This window comes from Colobus angolensis, unplaced genomic scaffold, assembly GCF_000951035.1.
Source record: "Colobus angolensis palliatus isolate OR3802 unplaced genomic scaffold, Cang.pa_1.0 Scaffold352, whole genome shotgun sequence".
Taxonomy (NCBI): Eukaryota; Metazoa; Chordata; class Mammalia; order Primates; family Cercopithecidae; genus Colobus; species Colobus angolensis.
This window is the reverse complement of record NW_012116844.1, coordinates 1,041,985-1,056,500: the sequence shown is the minus strand read 5'-3', so window position 1 is coordinate 1,056,500 and position 14,516 is coordinate 1,041,985. Positions and strand designations below refer to the sequence as shown.

General features: G+C 36.7%; 1 protein-coding gene across 4 annotated transcripts in view; it reads left to right on the top strand.

Annotated features, from left to right (window-relative positions):
- Positions 1–14,516, top strand: part of EPC1 (enhancer of polycomb homolog 1 (Drosophila)) — a 111,015-nt gene that overhangs the window by 62,857 nt on the left and 33,642 nt on the right. For 3 of the 4 annotated variants that reach the window (XM_011952946.1, XM_011952945.1, XM_011952944.1), the window contains exon 2: positions 11,711–11,870. In XM_011952946.1, the coding sequence (XP_011808336.1) occupies positions 11,711–11,870 (160 nt within the window). The remainder of the gene's footprint in view (positions 1–11,710; positions 11,871–14,516) is intronic. The other variant, XM_011952948.1, reaches the window with a different exon arrangement.

Below are 14,516 nucleotides of genomic sequence, written 5' to 3'. Positions count from 1 at the left end.
AACGGAGTCTCGCTCTGTCACCCAGGCTGGAGTGCAGTGGCACAATCTTGGCTCACTGCAGCCTCCGCCTCCTAGGCTCAAGCAATTCTCCTTCCTCAGCCTCCTGAGTAGTTGAGATTACAGCCATGTGCCACCACACCCAGCTAATTTTTTGTACTTTTAGTAGAGACAGGGTTTCCCTATGTTGGTCAGGGTGATCTCGAACTCCTGACCTCAAGTGATCCACCCGCCTCAGCCTCCCAAAGTGCTGGGATTACAGGTTTAATTTTTTCTTTGCCTTTATGAAATGTTACCTTTGTTTCTTTCTGAAATCTATTCCAAATGGTAACAGTTTGTGGACCTTAAATAACTGGTGTAATTCATTGGCTCATTTATTTATTAAATAAGTATTTACTGGATACTTAGATGCTTTAGGCATGATTCTAGAGCTGGGATAAAGCAAAGCAAAAAATCTCACTGCTACCTTCAAGGATCTTATATTCTGGTGAAAAGAAACTGTCAAGTAGTCTATAAGGAAGTGACAAGTGCTAGGGAGGAATAAAGCAGAGTTGGGGAACACAGTGTTCTGGGATTGAGCAAGATTTTACGATGAAGATTTTCAAACATTCAGTAAAAGTTTTCACAATTTACAGCGAGAATTTTCCCATAGTATACCACTAGCTAGATGCTTCCATTTTATTATATTTGTTTTATCACCCATGTATCCATCTCTCCATCTTATTTTTTAAAGGCATTTAAAGTAAATTACACAGGAGTGCATGTTTTCCGAAATACTTCAGCGTGCATATCGTTCATGAGAGTTCACTATTTGTTTACTGTTTCTTTCATTTGAGATAAAATTGACATGCAGTGAGATTCACAAATAGTGGATATTGGCTAAATTTTGTCAAATTCATGTATTTATGTAACCCAGCCCCCCGTCAAGATAGAGAATATTACCATCATCCCAGAAAACTCTTTCATTCCCCTTCTCGGTCCCTGCCTCCACTTCCCAGACGGAACTACTGTTATGATTTTTTCTTTCCTGTCATAGATTATTTTTGCCGGTTGAGAACTTCATTGATGTACTTTGCGTGAAGCTATTTTTACTCCCTGTAGTGTTGTTGAGATTTACCCATGTTGTTGCATGTATAAATAGTTTATTCCTTTTTATTGCTGAGTAGTAGTCTGCTGTATGGCTTTACCACAGTTTGTTCATCTGTCCTATTTTGGTGGACATTTGGGTGGCTTCCAGTTTGGGCCCATTATGAATAAAGCTCTTTGAATATTCTTACTCAGGTCTTTCTGTGGACTTGTGTTTTCCTTTCTCTTGAGTAAATTCTTAGGAGTGAACTTGCCGGGCTATGGATTGTGTGTGTTTGGTTTTACAGTATCTGTCAGCCTTTCCTCACTAACCGCGTATGAGAGTTCTAGTTATTCTTTATCTTCATCATCATGTGATGTTGTTAGCTTTTCTATTTTAGCCATTCTGCTGGGCATATAGTGGAATAACTGGTAAGGAATGATCTGATCAATCTGGGAAGATGACTTTTAAACAAAAACGTAAAGAAGGTGAGGGAGCAAGCTGATTCTTATAAGACTGACAAACAGCAAGGAATCTAGTATGACTAGAGCAGGGTGAGTGAGAAGGGGAATAGTAAACACCAGAGAGGTAACAAGGAAAGGGGAGTACAAATCATGTTGGACCTTGGAAGCAATTTTAAGGACTTTGTGATTTATTCTGGGTGAGATGGGAAATAAGTGTAAGATTTTGAATGGAAGAATGACATGACCTGACTTGTATATTAACAGGATTGCTCTCACTATTCCGTGAAAAATAGATTAAGGTGCAGGCAGGGAACCAGTTAGAGGCGATTGTAACGAGTCAGGGAAGAGTTGGGTGTTTGGATTTAGAAAAACTAGGTGGTATTTGCTGGAGCAGTGTTCCTCCATAGAGTTGTTTGGGTTCTTAGAAATGTCATTTGAAAGTAGGAGAGAAAATAATTCAGCTCAGGCCTTTTGTTCAACTAGCAATGGAGTCTCCCTCTACATGCATAAATATTCAGGGATTTAAACTTCTTAAGTAGCTTCTTACAGAATTAATCATCACTTATTTACACATACGGAATTTTGTATGATATTATTGCTTTTAATAAGCTGTTTTTAATTCAGTAACCAAAATGCTCTAAATGTGGCCTTAATTGTTACGGCTAAGTGGTATGATCATTATTTGCTTAAATAAAAATGTAATGAATAAATGAATATAATTTAATCTTTGTTTAGGAATCTGCATAATATAACCTTGAATAGCTCTTTTTAGTTTGGTAATGTTTATTATAATTTATCATAGAACAAGTAGAAATGTCTTTTTTCATATGTTTTATTTAGGTTGATCCTTTTCATCTTTCGGCAATAATACTTTATAAAATACTGAGTGCCTACAATAAACTAAAATATTATACTAGGCAATGAGTACATTACAAAGACAATATTATTTACTCCTCAACATTAAAAGATTTACAGCCCCCAAATAGTACATGAGAATACATCTTTTGAAGGAAAAGAGGCAAAGGCAAATTAGACATGGTCTCTACTCTTAAAGAGTTCACATTTTGGAGATCAGTATGTAAACAGAAATAGTGATAGCACAGTGCCCTAAGTATAAAATGTAGTATTGCAGAATCACAAATGAGAGAGAAATTCTTCCTAGGAGAGGTAGAGAAAAGATCATTTTGAACCAGAATTTGAAGATCAAGTGGGAATTTCCCATGGTGAGGTGAGAGCATGAGGAATGGCGATAGCAGCAAAGATACCCACCCATGTGAACAAAGGAACAGAGCAGATGCTTATGACACATTATAGCAAAACCTATGCCTCCAGATAGGCTTTATCTACAGATAGCTAATGTCACTCTTATTTAATAAAAAATATTTCTGGCTACTTAATATTAGTGATATGCCCTGTTTTAGAGCAGGCTTACCCTTTTGTGTTAGCTACCCATGCGTTTATCAGAGACTGTAGAAAGCCACCTGAAAAGGCAATGTTTTTCATGGTGTAAGCAAAAGTAATGAAAAGGGAGTATTTCTTACTGGAGAGATGAGAGGGAGATGAGTAAGGAAAATATATTTTGTAAATAATAAAAATACATAGCAGGGTGACTTGCTGGACTTAGAGTCAGATGTTGAAGCTAAAATTCACACTTGGGTCTCTAAAGCCTGTGCTCTTCTATTGCAGTAGGCAGGCTGAAGTAACAAAAGTGAATACTTTCAGAGCTGGGTGCCGTGATAGCAAAGCTCATGACATGAAAGTGTGCCTCTGAATTTTCTAAAGATTGTTGTTCATTGTTTTCTCATCCTCTTTTTATTGTTCATATTGCTATGTATAGAAAACTTACCTATAATTACTTTCAGCCCAAGAGGCTTTTAAGCTATGCTTAATTATAAGCTATGGTTCATCTGATTCCAATTCCATTTTTGTAAGATTGCATATTAAATATTTCTTTAAATTATTTAACTTTATTTCCTTTGTTCACTTTAAAATCAGGCTGATTTGAGAGTTTATGCCTCTGTACAATGAAAAATTGGAATTGATCTTGGTGTTACATCAATTAACAGTGAAATCACAGCTGAACCTAATTATCGTAAATATTTTATAATTAAAGAAATTTTACCCATCAAATATGTTATAAATAGTAAGTGGTCTTCAAACATAGCTATTCCCTCTATTCCTTCTGTGTTGCCTAGGCTAGAGTGCAGTGGCACGATTTTGGCTCACTGCAGCCTTGGTCTCCCTGGTTCAAGCAATTCTCCTGCCTCAGCCTTCATAGTAGCTGAGATTACAGGCACCTGCCACCACGCCCAGCTAATTTTTGTGTTTTTAGTAGAGGCGGGGTGTCACCACATTGGCCAAGCTGGTCTCAAACTCCTAACCTCAGGTGACTCTCCTGCCTCGGCCTTCCAAAATGCTGGGATTACAGGCATGAGCCACCACGCCCAGCCTATTCCCTCTTCTTAAAACAGTCTTTCACTTAACTCCTATTCCTGCAAATATTAGCTTAAATGTCACTTTCTCCACTGGTAAAGCAATAGTCTCAGAAATGTTTCCTGTTTATATTTCTCTAAACATATTGTACTTTTCCTTCATAGTACTTTATTACACTGTACAATTTTTAGATTTCATTAGTATCTGTCCTTCCTGTTAGAGTGTAACCTCTGCAATGTCATGTAGAGCATGTCTCTCTTATTTGCCATTGTGTCCCAGTGCCAGGCACATAATGGTTAGCACTCAGTAAATTTAGACGAAGTTAATTAATGAACAGAATTAAGTCTGGATGTTCTGCCCTGTATCTCTGGTTTTTGTTTTATACCAGCATTTCCCAAACTGTATTTCAAAAGTTTTCTATCAACTATTAGTGGATAATTTCTGAAAAAGGTGATTCCCTTGTCATTGGTTTGGAATGGCTGTATCCTCCTTTATTAAGAACTATAGTTTACATTACCATGTTGAACGCTCTCAGAAGTCCTTAAAAAAAAACAACTAAGTTTCAAACCCAGCCTTCTCTACACTTAAATTATCAAACTTCTCATTAGACTACCTATTAATAATTTGAAATTAGTACTTCAGTGAAACAGCTTGGAATATCATTGTAATTTGTACTTGCATAATCTCAGATATTTAGTCAAGGCATTAAATAAATATCTGTTGAATGAAACACAGAACTCATTTCCTAATTTATTTTGTTTCTTGTCTTTACCGTTTTGCATCTTCTTCCTACTGAAACCAAAAAAAAAAAAAAATCCCATTTTCACTTATTTAATGTTATTTTATGGAAATAGGTGTATATAGCTTTGGGTTTTAAAAATATTTTTTAAAACTGTATGTGTGTTTGTGTGTGTGCATATGTAATCATTTAAGCACTCCGCTTTGTTCTAAACACTGTTTGAGGGTGGTGATAACAGCAGTGGACAAAATAGACAAATCCCTTTCTTATGTTGCTTAGATTGCGGGTGGAGGTGGAGGGAGAGGTGGTTAATGGTAGTAAACAAACCAACTATATGGCATTATTGGAGGATGGTACATGCCATGAAAAAATCAAGGTAGGGGATAAAGGAATATAGGGATGATTGAGATATATATTTTTTAGATTGTTTTCTATATAGATAGACTCAGTTGTGTCTTTTTCCTTAAAAACTGTTTAAATATCTTGAACATAGAATTTTCAGATATCTCTTTAATTGATGGTTTGTGCATGTCATTAAATGTCATTCAGAACTATTTAAGGGCTACATACATTCTGTTTTATAAAGTATGGTCTATTTACTACGTAGCAGCCAAGGTGCTCTTGTAAAACCCTGCAGCCACTATTGCTCTTAGAAAAAGGACAGATCGTTGACGTGACCCCTAAGACTCTGCATGATCTGCTTGATTCCTTGTACATAAGACTGTCGCTCACCACCTCACTCACTGTGCTTCAGCCTCGCTGGCCTTCTCTGTTTGGTCTCCTTGTCTTAGGCTCCTGGTGTACACAGCAATCCCCATTCATCCATGGTTTTGCTTTCTGTAGGTTCAGTCACCTACAGTCAACTGCAGTCTGAAAATATTAAATGGAAAATTCCAGAAATGATTTTTAAGTTAAAATGAGTTTTTAAAAACTTTTTAAATTAGTTTTCAGTAGTAGCCTAACACTACATCACAGTGCCTACCTTACTCACCTCACTTCATCACATCATGGAGGCATTTTATCATCTCACATCGCAAGAAGGGTGAATGCAGTTTATTTTGAGAGACTGCATTCACATAACCTATCACAGTATATTGTTATATTTGTTCTATTATTGTTACTTATTGTGCCTAATTCATAAATTAAGCTTTGTCATAGGTGTGTACGTCTAGGAGAAATATAGCATACATAGGGTTCAATAGTGGTTTCAGCCATCCACTGAGATTGTCCTGAAATTTAACCCCTGTGGATAAGGGAGAAGTGCCATACTTGGGGAGGGAGTAAATATGAATAATAGAAGGTAATGATTATTTCAGCTGTTGAGGAAGGAAGGTTTTTGTTTTTTAAGCCTTAGAAGAACCTAACCATATTTGCTTTACATTATATACATCCGTGACCCGCAGTGCCCTCTTCTTTATCCAGCCTTTTATTATAAAAATTTTCAAAGTTATAGAAAAGTTGAAATAGTAGGGTAACCATCTATATACCTTCAACCCAGATTCTACAATATTTGTAGTATTTTTTCTTGTTCTTTTTTTTTATTTTTTTATTTTTTGAGACGGAGTCTCGCTCTGTCGCCCAGGCTAGAGTGCAGTGACACAATCTTGGCTCACTGCAAACTCCGCCTCCTGGGTTCACGCCATTCTCCTGCCTCAGCCTCCCTGGTAGCTGGGACTACAGGCGCCCGCCACCATACCCAGCTAAATTTTTTTGTATTTTTAGTAGAGACAGGGTTTCACTGTGTTAGCCAGGATAGTCTCGATCTCCTGACCTCGTGATCCGCCCGCCTTGACCTCCCAAAGTGCTGGGATTACAGGCATGAGCCACCGTGCCTGGCTGGTTTTTTCTTATTCTTTAAATCCCGTTGTCTGAACCATTTGAAAGTATGTTGCACACATCATGACACTTCACCCCTAAATGCCATTTATAAAATGGAGATTGTTTTCTTCACTATTAAAGATAGGAGGTAATTATGTGAAATTTTTATTTATTTATTTGTTTTTTGAGACAGAGTTTTGCTCTTTTGCCCAGGTTGGAGTGCAGTGGCATGGTCTCTGCTTCCTGCAGCCTCTGTCTCCCAGGTTCAAATGATTCTCCTGCCTCAGCCTCTGGAGTAGCTGGGACTACTGGTGACTACAAAAATTAACCACGCCTGGCTAATTTTTGTATTTTTAATAGAGGCAGGGTTTTACCATGTTGGCCAGGCTGGTCTTGAACTCCTGACCTCAGGTGATCCACCCGCCTCGTCCTCCCAAAGTGCTGGGATTACAGGCGTGAACCACCACGCCCGGCCTATGTGAAATATTTTATACGAGAAAACTACCAATAAGATTTTTTAAAGCAGTGAGTAATCACTATAATACTGATACACAAAATTTTGGTTTCACAATTATGAAAAATGGATATAACATAAAGGAAGTTTTTTCTACAGATCACTGTTCATATAAGAGGATATAAATGGTTACTAAGTGTATGAAAAACTTCAGTTTCTCTAATAATGAAAGATACAGACTAACTACCATGCATTGGGTACTAGTACATCTTGGGCATGTTAACCACAATCCCACATGTAGGTATGTAATACACATTTACAAATAATAAAACTCTTGCTGGAAAAGAAGAAATAATTTATCCCAAGTCCCAAAGTCATAGAGTTAGTAAACTGTGGAGCTGACATTCAAATACCAGGGAACTCTTGATTACAAAATCCATGTTCTTTATTTTAATTTTTCTTTTTTTCTTTTTTTGAGACAGTATCTCACTCTGTCACCCAGGCTAGAGTGCAGTGACGTGATCTCAGCTCACTACAACCTCTGCCTCCTGGGTTCAAGCGATTCTCTTGCCTCAGCCTCCTGAGTAGCTGAAACTACAGGTGTGCACCACAATACCTGGCTAATTTTTGTATTTTTAGTAGAGACGGGGTTTCACTGTGTTGGCCAGGTTGATCTTGAACTCCTGACCTCAACCCATATGACCTCCTTGGCTTCCCAAAGTGCTGGGATTACAGGTGCCAGCCACCACACCCGGCCAAAGCCCATGTTCTTAACCACTGTATTGTATTGCTTGTAAAAATCAGAACTCCTTAGGGGTCATGTTTTATACCTAAAGAATTAAATTTATTATGATTTACTTGAAACATATAAATGAGAAACCTGATAAGAAAAAGTATGAGTGGGAAATTACCATGCTGGATAATAAAATGCAGTATGAGGCTACCTTGTTCTATTTATTTTATTTTGTTGTTGTTGGCTTTTTTTTTTTAATTTTTTCAGAGACAGGATATCACTATATTAAGTGATATAATTAAGTTAAGACCAGACTGGTCTTGAACTCCTGGGCTCAAGTGATCCACCTACCTCAGCCTCCCAAAGTGCTGGGATTACAGGCGTGAGCCACCGTGCCCAGCCCAAGGCTACATTGTTTAAAACACATTAAATACTGGCATAGGAGAGAGTTGAGTAGAATGGGAAAAGAAAAAAAAAAAAAAAAAGCTTGAAAACACTCCCTGTTGCAAGTGAAATGTGTTTTATAATATAGAGAATTTTTTAAATTTTTTATTATGGGTACATAATAGGTATAGATATTTAGGGAGTACATGTGATGTTTTGATAGGGGCATACAATGTGTAATAATCACATCAGGGTTATTGGGATATACAACACTTCAGCATTTATCATTTCTTTGTTTTAGGAACTTTCCAATTCTACTCTTAGTTATTTTAAAATATGTAATAAATTATTGTCGGTTGTCATCATGCTGCTGTGCTATCAAATACTATTCAAATTTTATTCATTCTCACTATATTTTTCTACCCATTAACCATCCCCACTTTTTCTGCCCCTCCCTAGTACCCTTCTATTGTTTTAATGAACAATTGAGTTCAGTTGTGTTAATTTTTAGCTCCCACACAATGAGCGAGAACGTGCAAAATTTTTCTTTCTGTGCCTGACTTATTTCACTTAACATAACGTCCTCCATCCATGTTGTTGCAAATGATAGGTGTTTTCATTCTGTTTTATGGCTGAATAATATTCCATTGTGTGTAGTTCCACATTTCATTTATCCATTTATCTGCTGATAGACATTTAGCCAAGATTCCAAATCTTGGCTATTGTGAAAAGTACTGCAGTAAACATGAGAGTGCAGATACCTCTTTGATATACTGATTTTCATTCTTTTGGGTATATACCTAGCAGTGAGATTGCTGAATCGTATGGTAGTTCTATTTTTTAGATTCTTGAGGGACTTCCATTCTGTTTTCCATAGTGGCTGTACTAATTTACTTTCTCACCAACACTGTGAAGATTCCTAATGGAACGTTTTTAAGATTAAGGAGAATAGATTATTTTATGCGTGACATTAGGACAGATGGCTCACTATTTGGGGAAAAAAGGTAGATCTTTGTTTCTTCTTATAGAAAAATTACAGATGTAAAAATAAACTATTAAAAGGTAAAAACCTGATGAGGGTGAATTTGTTTCATAATCTTGAGGTGGAAGGATGTGGTAATATGTGAAGTATTCATTTTCTGACCAACTGATAATCTCAGACATTGGCGTATTCTTTTTTTTTTTTTTTTTTTTTGAGACGGAGTGTTGCTCAGATACCAAGGCTGGAGTGCAGTGATGCAGTCTCGGTTCACTGAAACCTCCGCCTTCCAGATGCAAGCAATTCTCCTGCTTTGGCCTCTCGGGTAGCTGAGATTACAGGCCCACGCCATGACACCTGGCTATTTTTGTATTTTTGTATTTTTAGTAGAGGTGGGGTTTCACCATGTTGGCCAGGCTCATCTCAAACTCCTGGGCTCAAGTGAATTTAAGCCTCCCAAAAGTGCTGGGATTACAGGCATGAGCCACCTCATCCAGCTGACATTGGCATATTCTGTTCTCAACTACAACTACCTCTCAATTGGTCCTGGTGCCAGATATCAGAACTAGTTAAAATAAACGAATGCTTGAATGCTATGTTCTAAAGTCATCACCAGGAATAAGACAGATTTGCAAAAGTCCAAAAGGTAAAACATCTAACTTATATGTTCACCTACACATAGAAATTAAGGGTTAAGAGATTAAGGGTTGTGAGCTGGGAACAAAAAGCAAACTATGAATCACATGTCTTGCTTCCCTACTCCTTGAGTTTGGTGTGTGTGCTAAGAATATTTCTCTTGACATTTGAGGATATCTGAGAGTTCAAGAGTATGCGTGTAACTGACTTATACTGGGGTTGGCAAAAATGCCCTGTGTCAGTGGGCCAGTAAATATGCCAGTAGACTACCAAAGTAGAAGAAGATAGAATTAGCTGTTTAGTGACACTGTTCTCCCCACCCTACATACACACATACAGACCTAGTTTCTACCAGCTCCCAGGAGTCATTAGACATCATGAGGGTTTAGAATCAAAAATCAAATTGAATATGAATAAAAAAAACCCAACACTTTTGAAAATGAGCAAAGAAGAGCAACATTTGAAAGAAAAGAAACTTCACTATCATTTGTAAAGAAATTAACCTAAAGTAACGAGATGGGCAAAGTTTTAAACTCAAAAGGAATATTGAGAAATAGTTACTTAAGGAATGAAGAATATGTGTTGTTACAACCTTCGATATACCCTTTGAGCAGCATTTCCATTCATACTTGTCCTACAGATGCTTTCACAAGTCCACAAAGATATCTTATACATAATAATACATGAGTGGTTCTTTGTAGCGCTTAGGAGATGGTAGGCATTTAGTTTGTTGCCAGAGTTTTTTTCCTACCAATTTGTATCTGGTTAAATAAATTTGGTAAGTCCATATAGTGGAATATAATGCAGCTGTTGTAAGGAATGTAGTAGAAGTATTGGTATGGAAAGATCTGCAGGTTATATCAAGTAAACCAAAGCTATGGATAAAGTTCTATATTGTGTATATCTTATATCTATTTATATAGGAATATATATATTCCTTTACATATTTAAATATGCACACATTTGTATATACATTAAAATACTGGGAAGAATATACGCATTCTTAATGGGCTACCTATGAAGACTGGAACTTTTCATACTATTAGAATGTTTTTTATCCATGAACTTGTGTGTGTGTGTGTATGTGTGTGTGTGTGTGTGTTTGAATTTAATAAGGTATATACCAAAATTCAGTGTTGATAGTCCTGGATGAGACTAATACCTTTATATGGCAGTTGGTAGTATCACAAACTAGGAAAAGCTTTCTGTGTGGTGGCTAAACCAAAACTTATTTTGAGCACCTGTTATGTATGTGCCAGGCATTATACTAAACATTTTATTCACATTTATCTTACTTAAATCTCCAACTCTATACAGTAGATTCTTTTTTTTTCTTACTGGAGGAAATAGATTTAGAAGACTGATTTCTTGCCGGGAGTCACAAACTGTTTCAGTATCGGAGTTGGATTCTAATCCAGACAGCCCGAGTCCAGAGAGTGTGCTTTCTGCCGCTACACATACTCTGCAGCAGCTCAGAAAGAGTGTATGAAAGGTTATCATTTCAGACAAAAGACCAGGATTTGAGTCTGTCAGTTTCAACTCAAAATGGAGATAACCTCTGCCCTTTGAAGAAATCATATTTAGTTGATTTGTATTCAAATACCTTCTACATTCATGATGTATTAGATGAATAAGAGATTTGGATCAATAAAATATTTTTAACCATAGCCCACTTTCTTTATATAACAAGTTCAAATGTTTTAACTCCTCCACATGCAAGCTTTGTTTTTGTCAACTATTTTGAATCTCTTTATATAACTCTCAGTTTTGACAATTCATTTTGCTATATTGAGGAAATATTCAGTGTTTCTGACACATTTTTTTTTTCTTTTCTACCTAAACTGATTTTATCACTAGTTGTATCGTGTTAACGACATGCTTTTAAGACCTACTACTAGAATCTCTCTATTTTAAAAACAAACAAGCCAAAAAAACTTTGTAGGTCTATGTGATCTCTTTGCTACTTTTTAAAAATACACGAACTTACCTGTTTTTTCTTCTTTTTAGGAACATCATCTTCAGCGGGCTATTTCAGCACAGCAGGTGTATGGCGAGAAGAGGGATAATATGGTTATACCAGTCCCAGAGGCAGAAAGTAATATTGCTTACTATGAGTCTATATATCCTGGGGAATTTAAGATGCCAAAGCAGCTCATTCACATACAGCGTAAGTAATGATTCTCTTAATGATTGTATTTTCTTTATTTCTCTTATTATGTGTAAGTTGACAGATTTTTATCTCTTCAGGAACATTTTTCTTATTTGTTTCATTGACCAGTATCAGCTTAAGAGTTATTAGAGCCCATTTTCAACTTGTAAAATGGTATTTGAGATATCTGACAAGAAAAGATAGCATTTATTATTCTATATTTTTTGTTTCATCCCAGCATACAATCTTATGCTGCTTCAGTCAAGTAGGATAAGGGGGGGGGCAAAAAAACAACTCAGATATAGAAATAGTTTTTCTTCCTGTTCAGAATTAATAATATTAATAGTCTTAAAGAACTTCCTGATGTAAGTGAAGATCAGCAGACTTTTTCTCTACAGGGTCAGATTGTAACTACTGTAGGCTTTGTGGGTCATTCAGTCTGTCACAACTATTCAGTTCTGCTGTTGCAATGTAAAATCAGCTAAAGAGAATACAAAAATGAATGAACATGACTGTGTTGCAATAAAACTTTACTGATAAAAACAGATTGGCCCGTGGGCCATAGCTTGCCTGCCAAACCCAGATCTGTTTTTTCTAGTAGAGTGATGCTAATTTTTAAAATTTAGTGGTCTGATTGGGAACTTATTTCACTTAACAGTGATAAGTTCTTTATAAGAAATGATCGTTTGTGTGTGGTATTTGGTAATGAATAGCTGTGAGAGCTTTTACTCAATCTCCAATTAATTAACAACTTAAAAACAAATAATTGAAAGGTTAGTAAGATTAAATTCCTGCAGCTTTCATTGTCTTGTTAATGTTTATGATCAAGAGGTTTTTGGTTTTGTTTCCTTGTTTTTTTTTTTCTTTTTTTTAAGACGGAGTTTCACTCTTGTTGCCTGGGCTAGAGTGCAATGGCATGATCTCAGCTCACTGCAACCTCTGCCTCCTGGGTTCAAGGGATTCTCCTGCCTCAGTCTCCCGAGTAGTTGGGATTACAGGCACGTGCCACCACGCGCAGCTAATTTTGTATTTTTAGTAGAGACGGGGTTTCTGCATGTTGGTCAGGCTGCTCTCGAACTCAGGTGATCTGCCCGCCTCGGCCTCCCAAAGTGCTGGGATTATAGGCATGAGCCACCGTGCCTGGCCTGATCAAGAGGTTTCTCTAGGGGACCATCTAAATGTTTTTTTTTTAGGACAATATAAACCTATGTTGTTTTTTAACTAGTTTACTTGGGCAATCACATGTTTTGTTAAATTTAAGAGACAGACACAGACATTTTAAACAAATGTGATAGATATTAGAACCTAAAAAGTTGTTTTCCAGAAAATCATATCAAGGTGGATTTGAAAGCTAAGGATCTGATCTTCCCCATGTATGTTAACTGGAACCAAATCATTCTGTTCTGCTGCCACAACCTATATTATCTTATAAATGCTTGCTTTTAGCTTAAAGCAAGGTTGAGTAAACTAAGATAAATTATACTAATTTACATTATCATTATGAGAAAAAAATTAATACATGTCTTAAAGATGGCTTACTTATTGATCAAAATCTATAAAATCCATTTGACTGATAACTAGTGAATTATATGTGGTCAGTAAAGTCAAAAGGTACTATATTGAAAAAGGAATTGACTCCTGACATTATAATCAAATATTAATAAATGACAGCAGAATTGTAGCTTATTTGGGAGGAAATTTTTTATCAGTACAAATTTGAGGTAACTTGTCTTTGGAAAGATGTATACTTTGGAATATTAGCAAAGATAATGCTGCTAAATTTGTGTTAGCTGCCCTATATCTATGGGAGGTTGCAAAGAAATATACAGAGAAGTCTCCTGCACAGTTCCTCTAGCCTCATCCAGTATTAACCTCATGCACAACTGTTGTACAGTATCAAAACCAAGAAATTAAAATTGGTACAATCTAGAGTTTACGCAGATTTCACCAGTTAGACATGCACCACATATGTGTGTGTGCACATGTTTGTAGTTGTGTATAATTTTATCATGCATAGCCCTGCATAAGCACCACCACTATCAAGACACTCACCTGCACCATCACCAGCAGATGCCCTCTTGTTAGTTTTTTGTTTTGTTTTGTTTTGTTTTGTTTTGAGACGGAGTCTCGCTCTGCTGCCCAGGCTGGAGTGCAGTGGTGCGATCTCGGCTCACAGCAACCTCTGCTTCCTAGACTCAAGCAATTCTGCCTCAGCCTCCCAAGTAGTTAGGAGTACTGGCACGTGCCACCATGCCCAGATGATTTTTGTTTTGTTTTGTTTTAGTAGATACGGGGTCTCCCCATGTTGGCCAGACTGGTCTCAAACTCCTGACCTCAGATGATCCACCAACCTCGGCCTCCCAAAGTGCTGGGATAATAGGCATGAGCCACCACGCCCAGCCTCTTTTGCTTACTTTCTATGGGTTGGGTGTCTTAACGTTGTGCTTGAGATGTTTTTAAAAAGATAGTATTCTAGACACAATGTCTTTGTCAGATATATGACTTGGAAACATTTTCTACCATTTCTTAATAGGTCTTCTAATGTTGAGTTTGAGGTGTTTTAAAAAATAATATTCTAGACACAGTGTCTTTGTCAGATATATGACTTGGAAATGTTTTCTTTTTTTTTTTTTTTTTTTTGTGGAGTCTCACTCTGTCACCCAG